This window comes from Centropristis striata, chromosome 5 (genome assembly GCF_030273125.1).
Source record: "Centropristis striata isolate RG_2023a ecotype Rhode Island chromosome 5, C.striata_1.0, whole genome shotgun sequence".
Lineage (NCBI taxonomy): Eukaryota > Metazoa > Chordata > Actinopteri > Perciformes > Serranidae > Centropristis > Centropristis striata.
In genome coordinates, this window is record NC_081521.1 from 15269749 (window position 1) to 15284295 (window position 14547).

A 14547-nucleotide genomic window follows, 5' to 3' on the forward strand; every position below is an offset into this window, starting at 1 on the left:
CTTTATTCATTACAGTCCAAAACATGACTTTCTGCTGCTGCTGTGGTAAAATGTATACTTACATCATTCTCTAGTTTCTTTATCGCCAATTTAATTTATTACATTTTTAGCTTTTTTAGTCTCTATATCGAGTTTTTGGTTTTCAGTTCCCATTATATTAAACATATCATAAGCATATGACGCTTGTAGATCGAGCTGATATCCTGTGAAAGAAAACGTGTCAAAGACTAGCTGATTATGTAGTTGGCAATTATTATTTAATTACTCAGTTTCATCATTGCTTGCTGCTGTAGTTGTTCCAGCTGTGTCCTGCAGCAAGGTGCACTCTATGGGTTATACACAATCTCTAGAATGAAGATACAACCCAAACATTACTACGTTTTCACTTGTCCAAGTCCTTTTTTGGCTGATCAGATTTCTCCTGTTGAGATGTAACAGACTAATTAATATAGGGCAGGGTTACTTTACCCAGTTAGGCCAATTTATAGTAAATTCATTGTAGTTGTGAGTTCTCCCAAATTAGCTTACACCTAACTGTGAACATACAGCTGTTATTATCCAGTCTAGTGATAATATCACCAGTCTTATTGTATCTAGTGATCTAATTGATAATTTCAGCTAGTTAGCTCAGAGTTAGCTTCAGCTACAATTAGCTCTGAGTTAGCTTCAGCTACAGTTAGCTCAGAGATAGCTTCAGCTACAGTTAGGTCTGAGATAGCTTCAGGTACAGTCTATAAATAAATTAAATAAAAATGTGCTTGTGTGTTTTGACTCCAGATGTATATATTTCAGTGTTGGATTCTGTTTGAATCATGTGAAAATTAAACTGTGAACAGTAAACAGATTATAATTATAAATAATAGAGGGGGCGGGGCTGTTTGTGGTGATACTGACTTTATTTCAGTGACATAAATAATAACTTTATTGATCACAGACGGAGACGCTGAACAACAGGAACACAACAGCCAATCACAGAGCCCACCAGCCGTCGCCACGGTGACCCTCTCCCCCCACCACCTACCTGCGTCTCTATGGTGACAGAGGACAGGTGCATTTACAGTTAAACGACTTATAGAGGATCAGAGTGGGCGGGGTCAACTACAAGTCCCAGAAAGAGCCAATCAGAGAGCTTCACACTGATGCATTGTGGGTACTGTTGTAGTTTTTAAAGCCATTTCATTGATCTTTGGAAAATATGTAAATTCCAGGAAAATTTCCTACAAACAACGTGTCAGAAATTATTCTGGTTAGATCTATTCACAGGAAACTGTCCAGGATTTTATTTTAATAAATGATTTAATGAATAATAAATCACCTTATCTTTTCTGTTCTTATCTTTTTAACAACAAACGACTGAAACATTTTCACCAAAAGCAGCAAAACACGAAAAAATACAGAAAACAAAAACTCCTGAAGACAAAATACACCTTCTCTGCGCCTCCTCATCCCTCCATCTACAGAACCTCCACCTCTGCTCCTTTTTATCTGTCTTCATCCTCCTTCTCTCCTGCTCTCCTCTCCTCCCTTTCTGCCGCCTCCCCTCCTCTCCTCACTTCCTCTCGTCTCCTCCTCTAATCCTCTCCTCTCCTCCTCCTGTTACTCCCTCATGTACTCCAGTATCTGATCGATCAGTATCTGGGGGTCGTAGTTCACGGCGGCTCTCCTCCGGCGCCTATGACTCCCATGATTCAGTTCTTCTCCGGTGGTGTCGATGCGTTTCATCCTCTGCAGGCCGGCGGTGGGGGGGCGGAGCTCCTCCTCCTCCTCCTCTTCCAGCCTCTTCACTCTCAGCAGAGGGGGGTCGTTGCTGGGAGAAGGAGGAGGAGCTACGTCATCGAGGGAGCGGCGTGCTCTCCTGTGGGCGGAGCTATTGGGATCAGCTGCTGCGACGGTCAGGTCCCTTCTCATTCGGCGGCCAGAAGACATCACCGGCCCAGAGTCAGCGGCAACACCAGACAGCAACCGGGCCACCAGCCGCCTGAGTAGGAGGTGAACAGGTAAACATACAGGTGGATATACAGGTAAACATACAGGTAGATATACAGGTGGATCTTCAGGTATTAATAGTGGTGGAATGTAATGAAGTACATTTACTCAAGTACTTTTGTGAGGAACTTTATACTTTTTCCTCCACCACATTTATCTGACAACTTAAGTTACTTTTCATGTCAGATTTAACATAGAAACATGTTCAATTTAAACTGATTACACATTTTTAACATCCATCCATCCATCCATCCATCCATTTTCCTCCGCTTATCCGGGACCGGGTTGCGGTGGCAGCAGGCTAAGCAGGGCATTTCAGACGTCCTTCTCTCCAGCCACAATGTCCAACTCCTCCTGGGGGAAGCCGCAGCGTACCCAGGCCAGGAGAGAAATATCATCCCTCCATCGTGTTCTGGGTCTTCCACGGGGCCTCCTACCAGTTGGACATGCCCGATACACCTCTAACAGGAGGCGCCCGGGAGGCATTCTTACCAGATGCCCAAACCACCTCTGCTGGCTCTTTTAGACGCGAAGGAGCAGCGGCTCTACTCCGAGCTCCCGCTGGATGTCTGAGCTCCTCACCCTATCTCTAAGGCTGAGCCCAGCCACCCTATGGAGGAAGCTCATTTCCGCTTGTATCCGCCATCTCATTCTTTCAGTCACTACCCAAAGTTCATGGCTATAGGTGAGGGTTGGAACATAGATGGACTGGTAAATCAAGACCTATGCCTTTAGGCTCAGCTCCTTCTTCACCATGAGGGTCTGGTACAACGCCTGCATCACTGCTGACGCCGCACCAAACAGCCTGTCCATGTCACGCTCCGTTCTACCCTCACTGCAAAACAAGACCCCGAGATACTTGAACTCCTTCGCTTGAGGCAGTACCTCTCTCCCCACCCAGAGGGGGCAGTCCACCATTTTCCGGCAGAGAACCATGGCCTCAGACTTGGAGGTGCTGACTCTCATCCCTACCGCGTCGCACTCAGCTTGCAAACCGCCCCAATGAGTGCTAGAGGTCCCGGTCTGATGAAGCCAAAAGAACCACAGCATCTGCAAAAAGCAGAGATGCAATTCTTAGCCCACCAAACCGGATCCCTTCTTCCCCTTGCCTGTGCCTTGAGATCCGGTCCATGAAGACCACGAACAGAATTGGAGACAAGGGGCAACCCTGGTGGAGGCCAACACCCACTGGGAACGTGTTTGACGTTGTGCAGAGTATGCGGACACAGCTCTCACTTTGGTTATATAAGGGCCGGATAGCTCGAGCCCGGTACCCCATATTCGCGCAGTACCCCCCACAAGATCCCCCGAGGGACACGGTTGTAAGCCTTCTCCAAGTCCACAAAACACATGTAGACTGGATGAGCAAACTCCCATGACCCCTCCAGAAGTCTTGTGAGGGTAAAGAGCTGGTCCGCTGTTCCACGGCCAGGACGGAAGCCGCATTGTTCCTCCTGAATCTGAGGTTCGATAATCGGCCGGAGCCTCCTTTCCAGTACTCTGGAGAAGACTTTCCCGGGGAGGCTGAGCAGTGTGATTCCACACACTCCTCCCATACCCGAGTTTTTGCTTCAACGACTGCCGCAGCTGCAGCCCTTCTGGCCCAACTGTACCTGCTGCTTCTGGAGACCCCTCGGCCAGCCAAGACTGAAAGGCCTCCTTCTTCAGCTTGATGGCCTCCCTCACCGTTGGTGTCCACCAGTGGGTTTTTGGGTTGCCGCCACGGCAGGCACTGACGACCTTCAGACCACAGCTCCTACTAGCCGCGTCAACAATTGAGGCTTTGAACATGGCCCACTCCATCTCCTCAACCTCACCCGGGATGCTGGAGAAATTCTTCCAGAGGTGTGAGTTGAAGATCCTGCAGACAGGGACCTCCGCTAGACGTTTCCAGTTCACCCACACTACACGTTTGGGTTTGCCAGGTCTGTCCAGCATCCTCCCCCACCACCTGATGCAACTCACCACCAGGATGTGATCAGCTGACAGCTCTGCTCCTTCTTCACCCGAGTGTCCAAAACATGCTCTCGTACCAAGTACACTTTTGATACTTTAAGGACATTTTGATACTTTTGTACCATTTCTTAAGTAAGTTTTGAATGCAGGACGTTTACTGCAGTAATCTGAGTACATTCTCCAGCTCTGGGTATAAAATATGAAGAGGTGGATCACCTGAGGGCATCCTGATCCCGGGTCAGTCCTGATGGACTGCCTCCGGCCTGCTGAAGTCTCTCCTGCCGGGCTCTCTGCAGCAGAGTCTGAGCCAGCTGAGGCTCCATCCTGTCGATCACAGCTCGTTATCAATCACTGATTATTATTGATCATTGATCAGCTGCTTGTCTCATCCTGCTCACCTGTCCAGCAGAGCCTGAGCCAGCTGGGGCTCCAGGAGGCCCCACCAGGCAGCAGGGGGCCTCCCCATGTTCAGCCCCCGCCCCGTCTCATCGTAGTCCGGGGGGGCTGGGCCCTGGAAGTCCCCGGGAGGCCCCTGGTCCTCCTCCTCCTCCTCCTCCACCACCTCCACATCCCCGGGGCCGACCAGCCCTGCACTCTCCGCCTCGCTCAGCAGGTGCAGCAGAGCCGACAGGTATGCTGCGGAGTGTTAGTCAGGGATTGTTAACTAGTGCAAGAAAACTTCAATAATTCTGGAACAAACCCCGTTAACAAGTCGTTATTTGATACTATAATGTACGTTGGCCCTGAGAGCTCACAGCGCTGCAACTTAAGAAAACACATGAAAATACACAAAACACAGGCAAATTCAGAAAACACATGAAAATACACAAAACACAGGCAAACTCAGAAAACATCTTCATCAATTCTCCAATTTGCTTGTGTTTTGTGTATTTGCATGTGTTTTCTTAAGTTGCAGCGCTGTGAGCTCTCAGGGCCACCTTTATAATGGATCAAACTGTGAAATAAAACAGTAAGAATAAAGTCATACATAAAAAGTTGAAATATGTTGAGAAAACAGTTGTAATTTTAAGACAAATAAAATCTTGTTAAAAGCTGTTATATATTTATAAAAAAAGGCTAAATATATATATATTTGAAAAAGTGATGATTCACCTGCTCGCTGCTCCTCCTCCTGCTCCCGCCTCTGATCCCTCTCCACCAATCGCTGCAGAGCCTGGTCCAAGCCCTGCCCCCTCCAGTCATCTGATTGGTAGTACAGGTTGTTGGCCCTGCCTCCTCCCTGCGTGGCGGCGTATGACATCATCTGGTCCTCGTAAGGCAGCAAGTTACGGAGGTCTCTGCGCTGGCGTCTGACTCCGCCCACTGAGACGTCCAGGCCAAGCCCCCTGCTGCGATCTACTGGCAGAGGCTGAGAACCAAAGGTCAAAGGTCAGACAGAGAGAACACACCTGGGTGATGTGTCATCTCACCTGTCTGGAGCCCCGTTTGCTGCTGTCTGTTAGTTTTAAAACAACTACGTTTCCCATAAGGCTTTGGTGTTAAACATTTATTCAGAATCAGAATCGCCTTCATTGTCATTGCACAGAGTAATAAGTACTAGGACAATGAAATTGGCCATCAACCCGACCAAACATATACTTAACACACATACAATATGACAAAGGGGTGGACAGGACAGGGAGACAAGGATGAAAGAAAGAAATACAGCACAACGTGAGGAGAGGGGAGGAAAAAAAGAAAAACCTCGGCAACATAAGCATATTCAATACACTTTACAGCATGAACAGACTCATGTCATGCCACAGCCATCCAGTCCTGCAGCTATTAAAGCACTGGTCACAGACCCGCTTGTCACACTGGGGGTACGAAGCGACGAAGACATGGGATGGTGGGCAGGGGGAGGGGGGGTTTGCATATCTGTAGGAGTTTGCGTGCGTAAGCCTTGAGATTCACCTCGCCCCGCAACCCAATCAATCAGTGTCTCAGTTCGCCAGAATGTCAAAGCGATAATAATAAAAATACATTTTATTTGGAGGCGCCTTTCTTGGCACTCAAGGACACCGTACAAAAAAGATAGAAAAGAAACGGCAATTAAATACAATAAAATCCACAGAATTAATAACAATACAATAGATTGGACAGGGTAAAAGTCATCAGAGGGAATAAGCAGTTTTAAACAGATGTGTTTTGAGTTGTGATTTGAAATGGGGGAGTGAGTCAATGTTCCTGAGTTGGGGTGGTAGTGAGTTCCAGAGGTGGGGAGCAGAGCGGCTGAATGCTCCGCTCCCCATGGTGGTGAGACGGGTGGAGGGGACAGACAGGTGTATTGAGGAAGAGGATCTGAGGGAGCGGGAGGGAGTGGGAACATGGACGAGGTCGGACAGATATGGGGGGGCAAGGTTGTGAATAGCCTTGAAAGTTACCAGGAGGACTTTGTATTGAATCCGGAACTGAACCGGGAGCCAGTGGAGCTGTTGGAGGACAGGGGTGATGTGGTGGATAGAGGCGGTTCTTGTGATGATGCGGGCAGATGAATTCTGGAGCAGTTGAAGTTTATGGAGTGATTTGTGAGGGAGGCCAAAGAGGAGAGAGTTGCAGTAATCCAGACGGGAAGTGACGAGGCTGTGGACGAGGATGGCAGCAGTGTGGGGGGTAAGGGAGGGGTGGAGGCGATTGATGTTTCGTAGGTGGGAGTAGGCAGACCGGGTAATGTTGTTGATATGGGATTGAAAGGATAGTGTACTGTCAAGGATGACACCCAGACTCTTAACCTGGGGGGATGGTGAAACGGAGGAGTTGTCAATATTGAGGGGAAACTGTCGGTTTTGGATAGAGTGGATTTTGTGCCAATGAGGAGAACCTCTGTTTTATCACTTTTTAATTTGAGGAAGTTTAAAGTGAACCAGGTTCTTATTTCAGAGATGCAATTGGTGAGGGAGGTGGGCGGAAGATATTGCAGAGGGGAAGGAGGTAGATGATGAAGAGGAGGGGCCGCAGGACAGAGCCCTGGGGCACACCTGAGGTGACGAAGGAAGGGATGGATTTGAGCGACTTGAGTTGAATGAACTCGAATGAGTGCGGCCAGAGAAGTAGGATGTGAACCAGTCCAAGGGGGTGTGAGTGATGCTAATGGAAGAAAGCCTGCTGAGGAGGGTGGTGTGACAGATGGTATCAAAAGCTGCACTCAGGTCGAGGAGGATGAGGATGGTGAGGAGTCCAGAATCAAATGCCATAAGGATGTCATTGGTGATTTTGATGAGTGCTGTTTCAGTGCTATGGAGTGGGTGGAAACCGGACTGGAACTGTTCATACAGATTATTGTGGGATAGGTGAGAGTGGAGCTGGGAGGCAACAGTTTTTTCCAGGATTTTGGAGATGAAGGGTAGATTGGAGATAGGGCAGAGGTTGTTGAAGTTGGATGGGTCAGCGCCAGGTTTTTTCAGGATTAGGGTAATGGCAGCAGTTTTGAAGGGTGTAGGGACGGTTCCAGTGATGAGAGAGGAGTGGATGATGGCAGAAAGAGAAGGGAGGCAGGCTTTAACAAGTTGTGTGGGCAGGGGGGTCCAGTTGACATGTGGATGGCTTGGATTTCCGGATGAATTGTGAATTGTGTGAGTGGGGAGCTGGAAGTAGGAGAGTGGGTGTGTGGGTGGGGGAAGGTCAGCTGAGGTGCTGAGGTGAGGCAGTGATCCGAGGTTCTGGTGGATGTTCTTGATTTTTCCTGTGAAAAAGGACATAATGGCATTGCAGGAGGAGGTTGTGTATAAGTGAGCGGGGAGAGAGTCCTGGGGTTTGGTGATATTGTTGAGTAGGGAGAACAGTGACTTGGACTATAATGGAGTCCTTATAGTGTAAGATGTGGTTATTGTACATGTCTTTGTGTATAGTGAGACCAGTTTTTCTGTGGAATCGTTCAAGTTGCCGACCTTTAGCTTTCATGAGACGAAGATCCGGGATGAACCAGGGGGCGGAGACGGTGAAGGAGACAGATCTGTTTTTTAATGGAGCAAGAGAGTCAAGAATATTGTGGAGTCCATTGTTGTAATGACAAATCAGATCATCAGGGGTGGACAGATTATGGATGTCAAGGAGGCCGGAGGAGTGCATAATTGAAGTGAGAGTGGCAGGGTTAATATTCTTTATATTCCGGTAAGAAATGGGGCATGGTGTTTTGGAGATGGAGAGAGTGAGTTTCACTGTAAATGAGAGGAGAAAGTGGTCGGTTATGGTGAGATCATCAGCAGTTAGGTCCAGAGGGGTGACACCAGAGCAGCAGATTAGATCCAGAATATGTCCTTTGGAGTGTGTGGGAATAGTGGTGTGTTCCTGTAATCCAAAACTCTCTAGGCAGGATGTGAAGTCTTTGGTAAGAGGCAGATTGGTATTGTCCATGTGGATATTGAAATCCCCCAGCAGTATTATGTTTGGTGAGTAAGAGGATAGATGGTTGAGGAAAGCAGCAAAGTCAATTTAAAAGTCACTACTCGGTTTTGGGGGGCGGTAGACAGTAGCAATGATGGTTGGAGTGGGACCAGACAGCTCACAGACAGAAGACTCAAACGTGCTGGAGACGGGCACAGATACCGGTGAGACTCTACAGTTCTCTCGATAAAATATAACGAGACCTCCTCCCCGACCAGAGCCATGGGGTTGACAGATGTAAACAAACCCACGAGGAGTGGATTCGTTCAGCTGGGAAAAGTCCTGGGGTTGTTGCCACGTCTTGCTTAAGCAGAGAAAGTCTAACTTACGGTCTGTGATTATGTCCTGGATGAGGTGTCCCTTGCCTGTCAGTGAGAGGATGTTGAGCAGAGCGAAGTTGAGTGGAGTGCTGTCGCAGCTGGTGGTCGTGCTAGGCGACTGGGCTAGGCGGGCTACCACGCTGTGGTCAACAGCCCGGCTGGTGGAGTGTGGAGGGTGACGAGTCCAGTGTCGAGAACTGGACCAGATGGACTTTATTGCTGTTGAGGTGTTGTGTTGAAAGTTCCGATGGGACCCTCCGTGGATGTATCTCCGGCGGGGCTGGAAGATGATGTCCAGGTGAAGGTGAAGAGCCTCTGGTGTTGTTCCAGGCAGGTGTGCGCAGGATCACACCGGGACAGGACAGGTGAGTGAATATTGAAAGCTCATATAGACGATAGTGTCAACAAGTTGTAAAAGTATCCCAAGATGAGGGCAATTACACTGTCCGATTAGGTAGAAGGACCATAAAATCAGCCAGGAACTTTAAAAGTTTAAAAGTTACCGGCGAGCAGCGGCAGCTAGTTGCGCCAGTGTTCACTCGTCAGCCATGACCACTTAAAAAATCAACGCAGCAGTTGCTATGGAGACAGCCTTGGTCAGGCACCAGACAGAAGCAGACAGTCAACAGGTGTCTGTGAGAGGTGGAGGAGGGGTGGAATAGGGTGAGAGCAATTTTGCTGCAGTGTACTTCCAGGGGAATTTGTTTTCCAGTAACAGCCTTGAGGCCAGAGCTGTTGAGGGGGGGGCAGATAAGGTTGGAATTTGGGCTTAGGCGAGTGGCAGCATGCAATTTACATGGCTACCCGTCTTGTCCATACTGGTCTCCGGATCTATCCAATTGCTTTCACAAAGCCATCAATTTCTCCAAGATTTTATCCATATTGCGGTTTGTGACCACAGTCTGAGTACCGACAGCTCTGCCCATCGCTTCAATCTGTTCAGTCTGTTTCTTTCTTTCTGCACGCTGCAAATCAATAAGCTGCAAATCAATAAGCTGCAAATCAACAAGCTGCAAATCAACATGCTGCAACACAACAAGCTACAAAACAAAAAGCTGCAGAACAACAGGCTGCAGAACAACAAGCTGCAAAACAAGCTGCAAAACGACAAGCTGCAAAAAAACAACAAGCTGCAAAAAGCAGCAAAACAAGCTGCAAAACAACAAACTGCAGAATAAAAACAGATTCATGTTCAGCTACTGTTTGCACTTGAACATTGAGTCAGCAGACTGAACAGTGAGTCAGCAGTATTAACAGTGAGTCTGCAGTATTAACCGTGAGTCAGCAGACTGAACAGTAAGTCCGCAGTCTAAATGGTAAGTCAGCAGTATTATCCGTGAGTCAGCAGACTGAACAATGAGTCAGCAGTATTTACGGTGAGTTAGCAGTCTGAACAGTGAGTCAGCAGACTGAATAGTGAGTCAACAGTCTGAACAGTGAGTCAGCAGACTGAACAGTGAGTCAGCAGTTTGAACAGTGAGTCAGCAGACTGAATGGTGAGTCAGCAGTCTGAACGGTGAGTCAGCAGTATTATTGGTGAGTCAGCTGTATTATTGGTGAGTCAGCTGTCTGAACAGTGAGTCAGCTTGTTAACGGTGAGTCAGCAGACTGAACAGTGGGTGAGCCTACTGAACGGTGAGTCAGCAGACTGAACAGTGAGTCAGCAGACTGAACGGTGAGTCAGCAGACTCAACAGTGGGTGAGCAGACTGAACAATGAGTCAGCAGACTGAACGGTGAGTCAGCAGACTGAACAGTGAGTCAGCAGACTGAACGGTGAGTCAGCAGACTCAACAGTGGGTGAGCAGACTGAACAGTGAGTCAGCAGACTGAACGGTGAGTCAGCAGACTGAACAGTGAGTGAGCAGACTGAACGGTGAGTCAGCAGTCTGAACGGTGAGTCAGCAGACTGAATAGTGTGATGATCCATATAGAATCAGTAAGTCCACAGTCTGAATGGTAAGTCAGCAGTATTAACCGTGAGTCAGCAGACTTCCGTTCAGTTTGAACGGTGATTCAGCAGACTGAACAGTGAGTCAGCAGTCTGAACAATGAGTCAGCAGTATTTACGGTGAGTCAGCAGTCTGAACAGTGAGTCAGCAGACTGAATAGTGAGTCAGCAGTCTGAACAGTGAGTCAGCAGACTGAACAGTGAGTCAGCAGTCTGAACAGTGGGTCAGCAGACTGAATGGTGAGTCAGCAGTCTGAACGGTGAGTCAGCAGTATTATTGGTGAGTCAGCTGTCTGAACAGTGAGTCAGCTTGTTAACGGTGAGTCAGCAGACTCAACAGTGGGTGAGCAGACTAAACAGTGAGTCAGCAGACTGAACAGTGTGTGAGCAGACTGAACGGTGAGTCAGCAGACTGAACAGTGAGTTAGCAGACTGAACAGTGAGTCAGCAGACTGAACGGTGAGTCAGCAGACTCAACAGTGGGTGAGCAGACTGAACAGTGAGTCAGCAGACTGAACGGTGAGTCAGCAGACTCAACAGTGAGTGAGCAGACTGAACGGTGAGTCAGCAGACTGAACGGTGAGTCAGCAGTCTGAACGGTGAGTCAGCAGACTGAATTGTGTGATGATCCATATAGAATCCCTATTTTCTCTGTATTTTATCCATATTGATGCTGGAACAGCAACCAGAACATAACAATATGGGCATATTTCATATAAATAGCAGAAGAAGTAGTTAATAATGCAGATGAAAGTGACTCAGCAGCTTTGAACTCGATATATTTTGTGTGTGTTGATGATGTCATAGATGTGAAGCTTCAGTCTGATGAAAAACAATCAGGTTTAATTTCCTGCTGAAGTGATTCTGTGTTTGTTGGTGATAAACAAACAGTCAGCAGCTGCTCACACAGTTAGAGGAGGAGAAGAGGAGGAGAGGAGGAGGAGGAAAAGAGGAGGAGCAGGAGAGGATGAGGGGGAGGGGAGAAGGAGGAGAGAAAGAAAAAAGAGGAGGAGGAGGAGGAGGAGAGGAGAAGAGATGAGAGGAGGAGGAGGAGAAGAGGAGGAGAGTAGAGGAGGAGAGAAGGAAGAGGAGGAGAGGGAGAGGAGGTGAGGAGAGGAGAGGAAAAGGAGGAGGAGGAGAGGAGGGGAGGGGAGGGGAGGGGAGGAGAGGAGGAGGAGGTGGTAATGAGTCCTCTGAGGAACATCACTCTGTCTGATTTCTACTGACTCAGTGTTTCTCTGCAGAGACCAGAGGTGTTTATATACGATGAAAAGGAATATAAACGTGTTTATCTGCTAAACCCTTAATCTTTAATTCAGCCTCGATCTATCCCTGATGATAAAATCAGAGTTATGTTCTTTAAACAGAGTGTGTCCACCAGAAACAAGAATTAAATCTGACACAGACATGTTTTCTTCTTAAACATCAGCAAAATTACACCATTTATCATAAACTGTAAAAACAGAAACAGTCATCAGATCTTTAAATTTCTTTCGCTCTGTGTGACACTTCCATCAGGAAAAATAACCAAATCTGAGCTTAAAATAATGACATTTCATCATTTTTTTTATTTTATCTGAGATATATCAGGATCTTATGTGTTCTGAGGGTAAAATTTCTGGTTTTGTCAATGGAGTCTGGTGGCTGTGAAGAGATCACTTATAACAGCTTCAGTTCCTGCCAGAGAGAGTCGGTCTGACAGCAGGTAATGAGGTAAAACATATCAAAAACACTTCAATGAATATTGATCTGATAACAATCTGTTTGTCTGCGCCCACAGCAGCTCGTCTCTCTCTACAGCCACCAGACTCCGTTGACAGAAACACTCATTTTAGGAGTTGTTGGTGTGTTTGTGTTGTTGTGACTTTGGGTCTCTGGTCTGAACTAACGTAGCAAACTTCAACCAAAATGTGAAAGTTTATATTTAAATACATAAAGAACATGACTGATACAGAACGATAATAATGAATCAGAGATTGATCCTGTAACACTCCTTAACTGAAAGAGTCAAACAACAAACTGACTTTCTTAAACTGAACAATTATATTTTAAACTGACGAACATCATCTGTGTGATTAAAACAGGATCAATAAATAACTTCTCTCTCCGTTAAACTACATATTTCCCCAAAATAAGTTAAAATACACAAGAAAAACTAATAAAAACTTTAATCACAGGAAGAATTTTAATCTGCCAAAACAGAAAATGTTCTAATGAAAGTCTTTATTTTTATACGTGATGCTAACTTCAGAGTCAGGCTAAAGGTTTGCTAACTTCAGAGTCAGGCTACATGATGCTAACTTCAGAGACAGGTTACATGATACTAACTTCAGAGACAGGCTACATGATGCTAACTTCAGAGTCAGGCTACATGATGCTAACTTCCGAGTCAGGTCACATGATGCTAACTTCAGACTCAGGCTACATGATGCTAACTTCAGACTCAGGCTACATGATACTAACTTCAGAGACAGTGTACATGATGCTAACTTCAGAGTCAGGCTACATGATGCTACATGATACTAACTTCAGACTCAGGCTATATGATGCTAACTTCAGAGTCAGGCTACATGATGCTACATGATACTAACTTCAGACTCAGGCTATATGATGCTAACTTCAGACTCAGGCTTTATGATGACATCATGTTGTTTCTTCTCTGTGAGTCACAGGATCAAATTATTCTGTTTCTTTACGTTTTTTGGAATCATGGCTGTAAATTAAATTATAAATAAGGAAAACACTCAGCTAAACTTCAAATGGCACACACACACACACACACACACACACACTCAGCTGTCTGGAGACCTGCTCTAACATATGGTCCTGTTGCTGCGGGTTACTGTCTCCTGTCGCTATGGTGACAGAACCTAAATGTTCCTCCGGTCACAGCGGCTGCCTACACACACACACACACACACACACACACACAGAGTGATGTAATGGTGTTGACAAGACAATCTGAACAGAAACAGCTCACAGTCTGTTCTCTCTGCACTGATGAATCCAATCAAATAAATCTATAAATCAATACTCAGCAACAACAACAACAACAACAACAACAACAACACACACACACACACACACACACACAGAGTGATGTAATGGTGTTGACAAGACAATCATCAGATCACGGTGAAGACAATAAATCAGATCCTCTCTCTGTCTCTCTCTCTCTCTGAGCTCGGTGTTTCTCTCTCTCTCTCTCTCTCTCTTTATCTCCTTCTTACCTGGACGGCGTGCATCAGAGTGGCGCTGAGCAGCAGGAAGCTGAGAGACGCCATGCTGCCGACTGAACACACACACTGACTCATCTGATACCAGGGACGAGAGAGAGAGAGAGAGAGAGAGAGAGGGGGAGGAGTGATGACGGAGGAGAAAAACTGAGATATGGAGTGAGAAGGAGGGGGAGGAAAGAGAGAAAGAGAGAGAGAGAGAGAGAGAGAGGAGGAGGAGTCAGGATAGGTGACAGGAGAAAGAGGGAGGGATGAAAGGATGGATGGAGGGAGGGAGGGAGGGAGGGAGGAAGGAGACAAGGACATGAGGAAGGGAGAGGAGGAGGAGGAAGGGCCGTATGTTAATTCATTCTTCCCTCTCACATACACAAAAAATGTCTATGTGAGAGGTAAAAGTGTGTATGTCAATTCATCCATCCATTTTCCTCTGCTTATCCGGGGCCGGGTCGCAGGGGCAGTAGGCTAAACAGGGCATTCCAGACGTCCCTCTCCCCAGCCACAACATCCAGCTCTAACACCTCTAATGGGAGGCGCCTGGGAGGATCCTTACCAGATGCCCAAACCACCTCAGCTGGCTCCTTTAGATGCGAAGGAGCAGCGGCTCTACTCTGAGCTCCCTCCGGATGTCTGAGCTCCTCACCCTATCTCTAAGGCTGAGCCCAGCCACCCTATGGAGGAAGCTCATTTCAGCCGCTTGTATCCGTGACCTCGTACTT

At 47.1% G+C, this 14547-nt stretch overlaps 1 protein-coding gene across 1 annotated transcript; it reads right to left on the reverse strand.

Annotated features, from left to right (window-relative positions):
- Nucleotides 1-1042: 1042 nt before the first annotated feature.
- On the reverse strand, nucleotides 1043-13962 carry pcsk1nl (proprotein convertase subtilisin/kexin type 1 inhibitor, like). Its single transcript, XM_059333993.1, has 5 exons — nucleotides 13826-13962; nucleotides 5056-5311; nucleotides 4341-4578; nucleotides 4159-4266; nucleotides 1043-1978 (listed from the first exon to the last, which is right to left on the reverse strand). The coding sequence occupies exons 1-5, from the start codon at nucleotides 13907-13909 to the stop codon at nucleotides 1597-1599; spliced, it is 1068 nt and encodes a 355-aa protein (XP_059189976.1). The 5' UTR covers nucleotides 13910-13962; the 3' UTR covers nucleotides 1043-1596.
- Nucleotides 13963-14547: the final 585 nt, after the last annotated feature.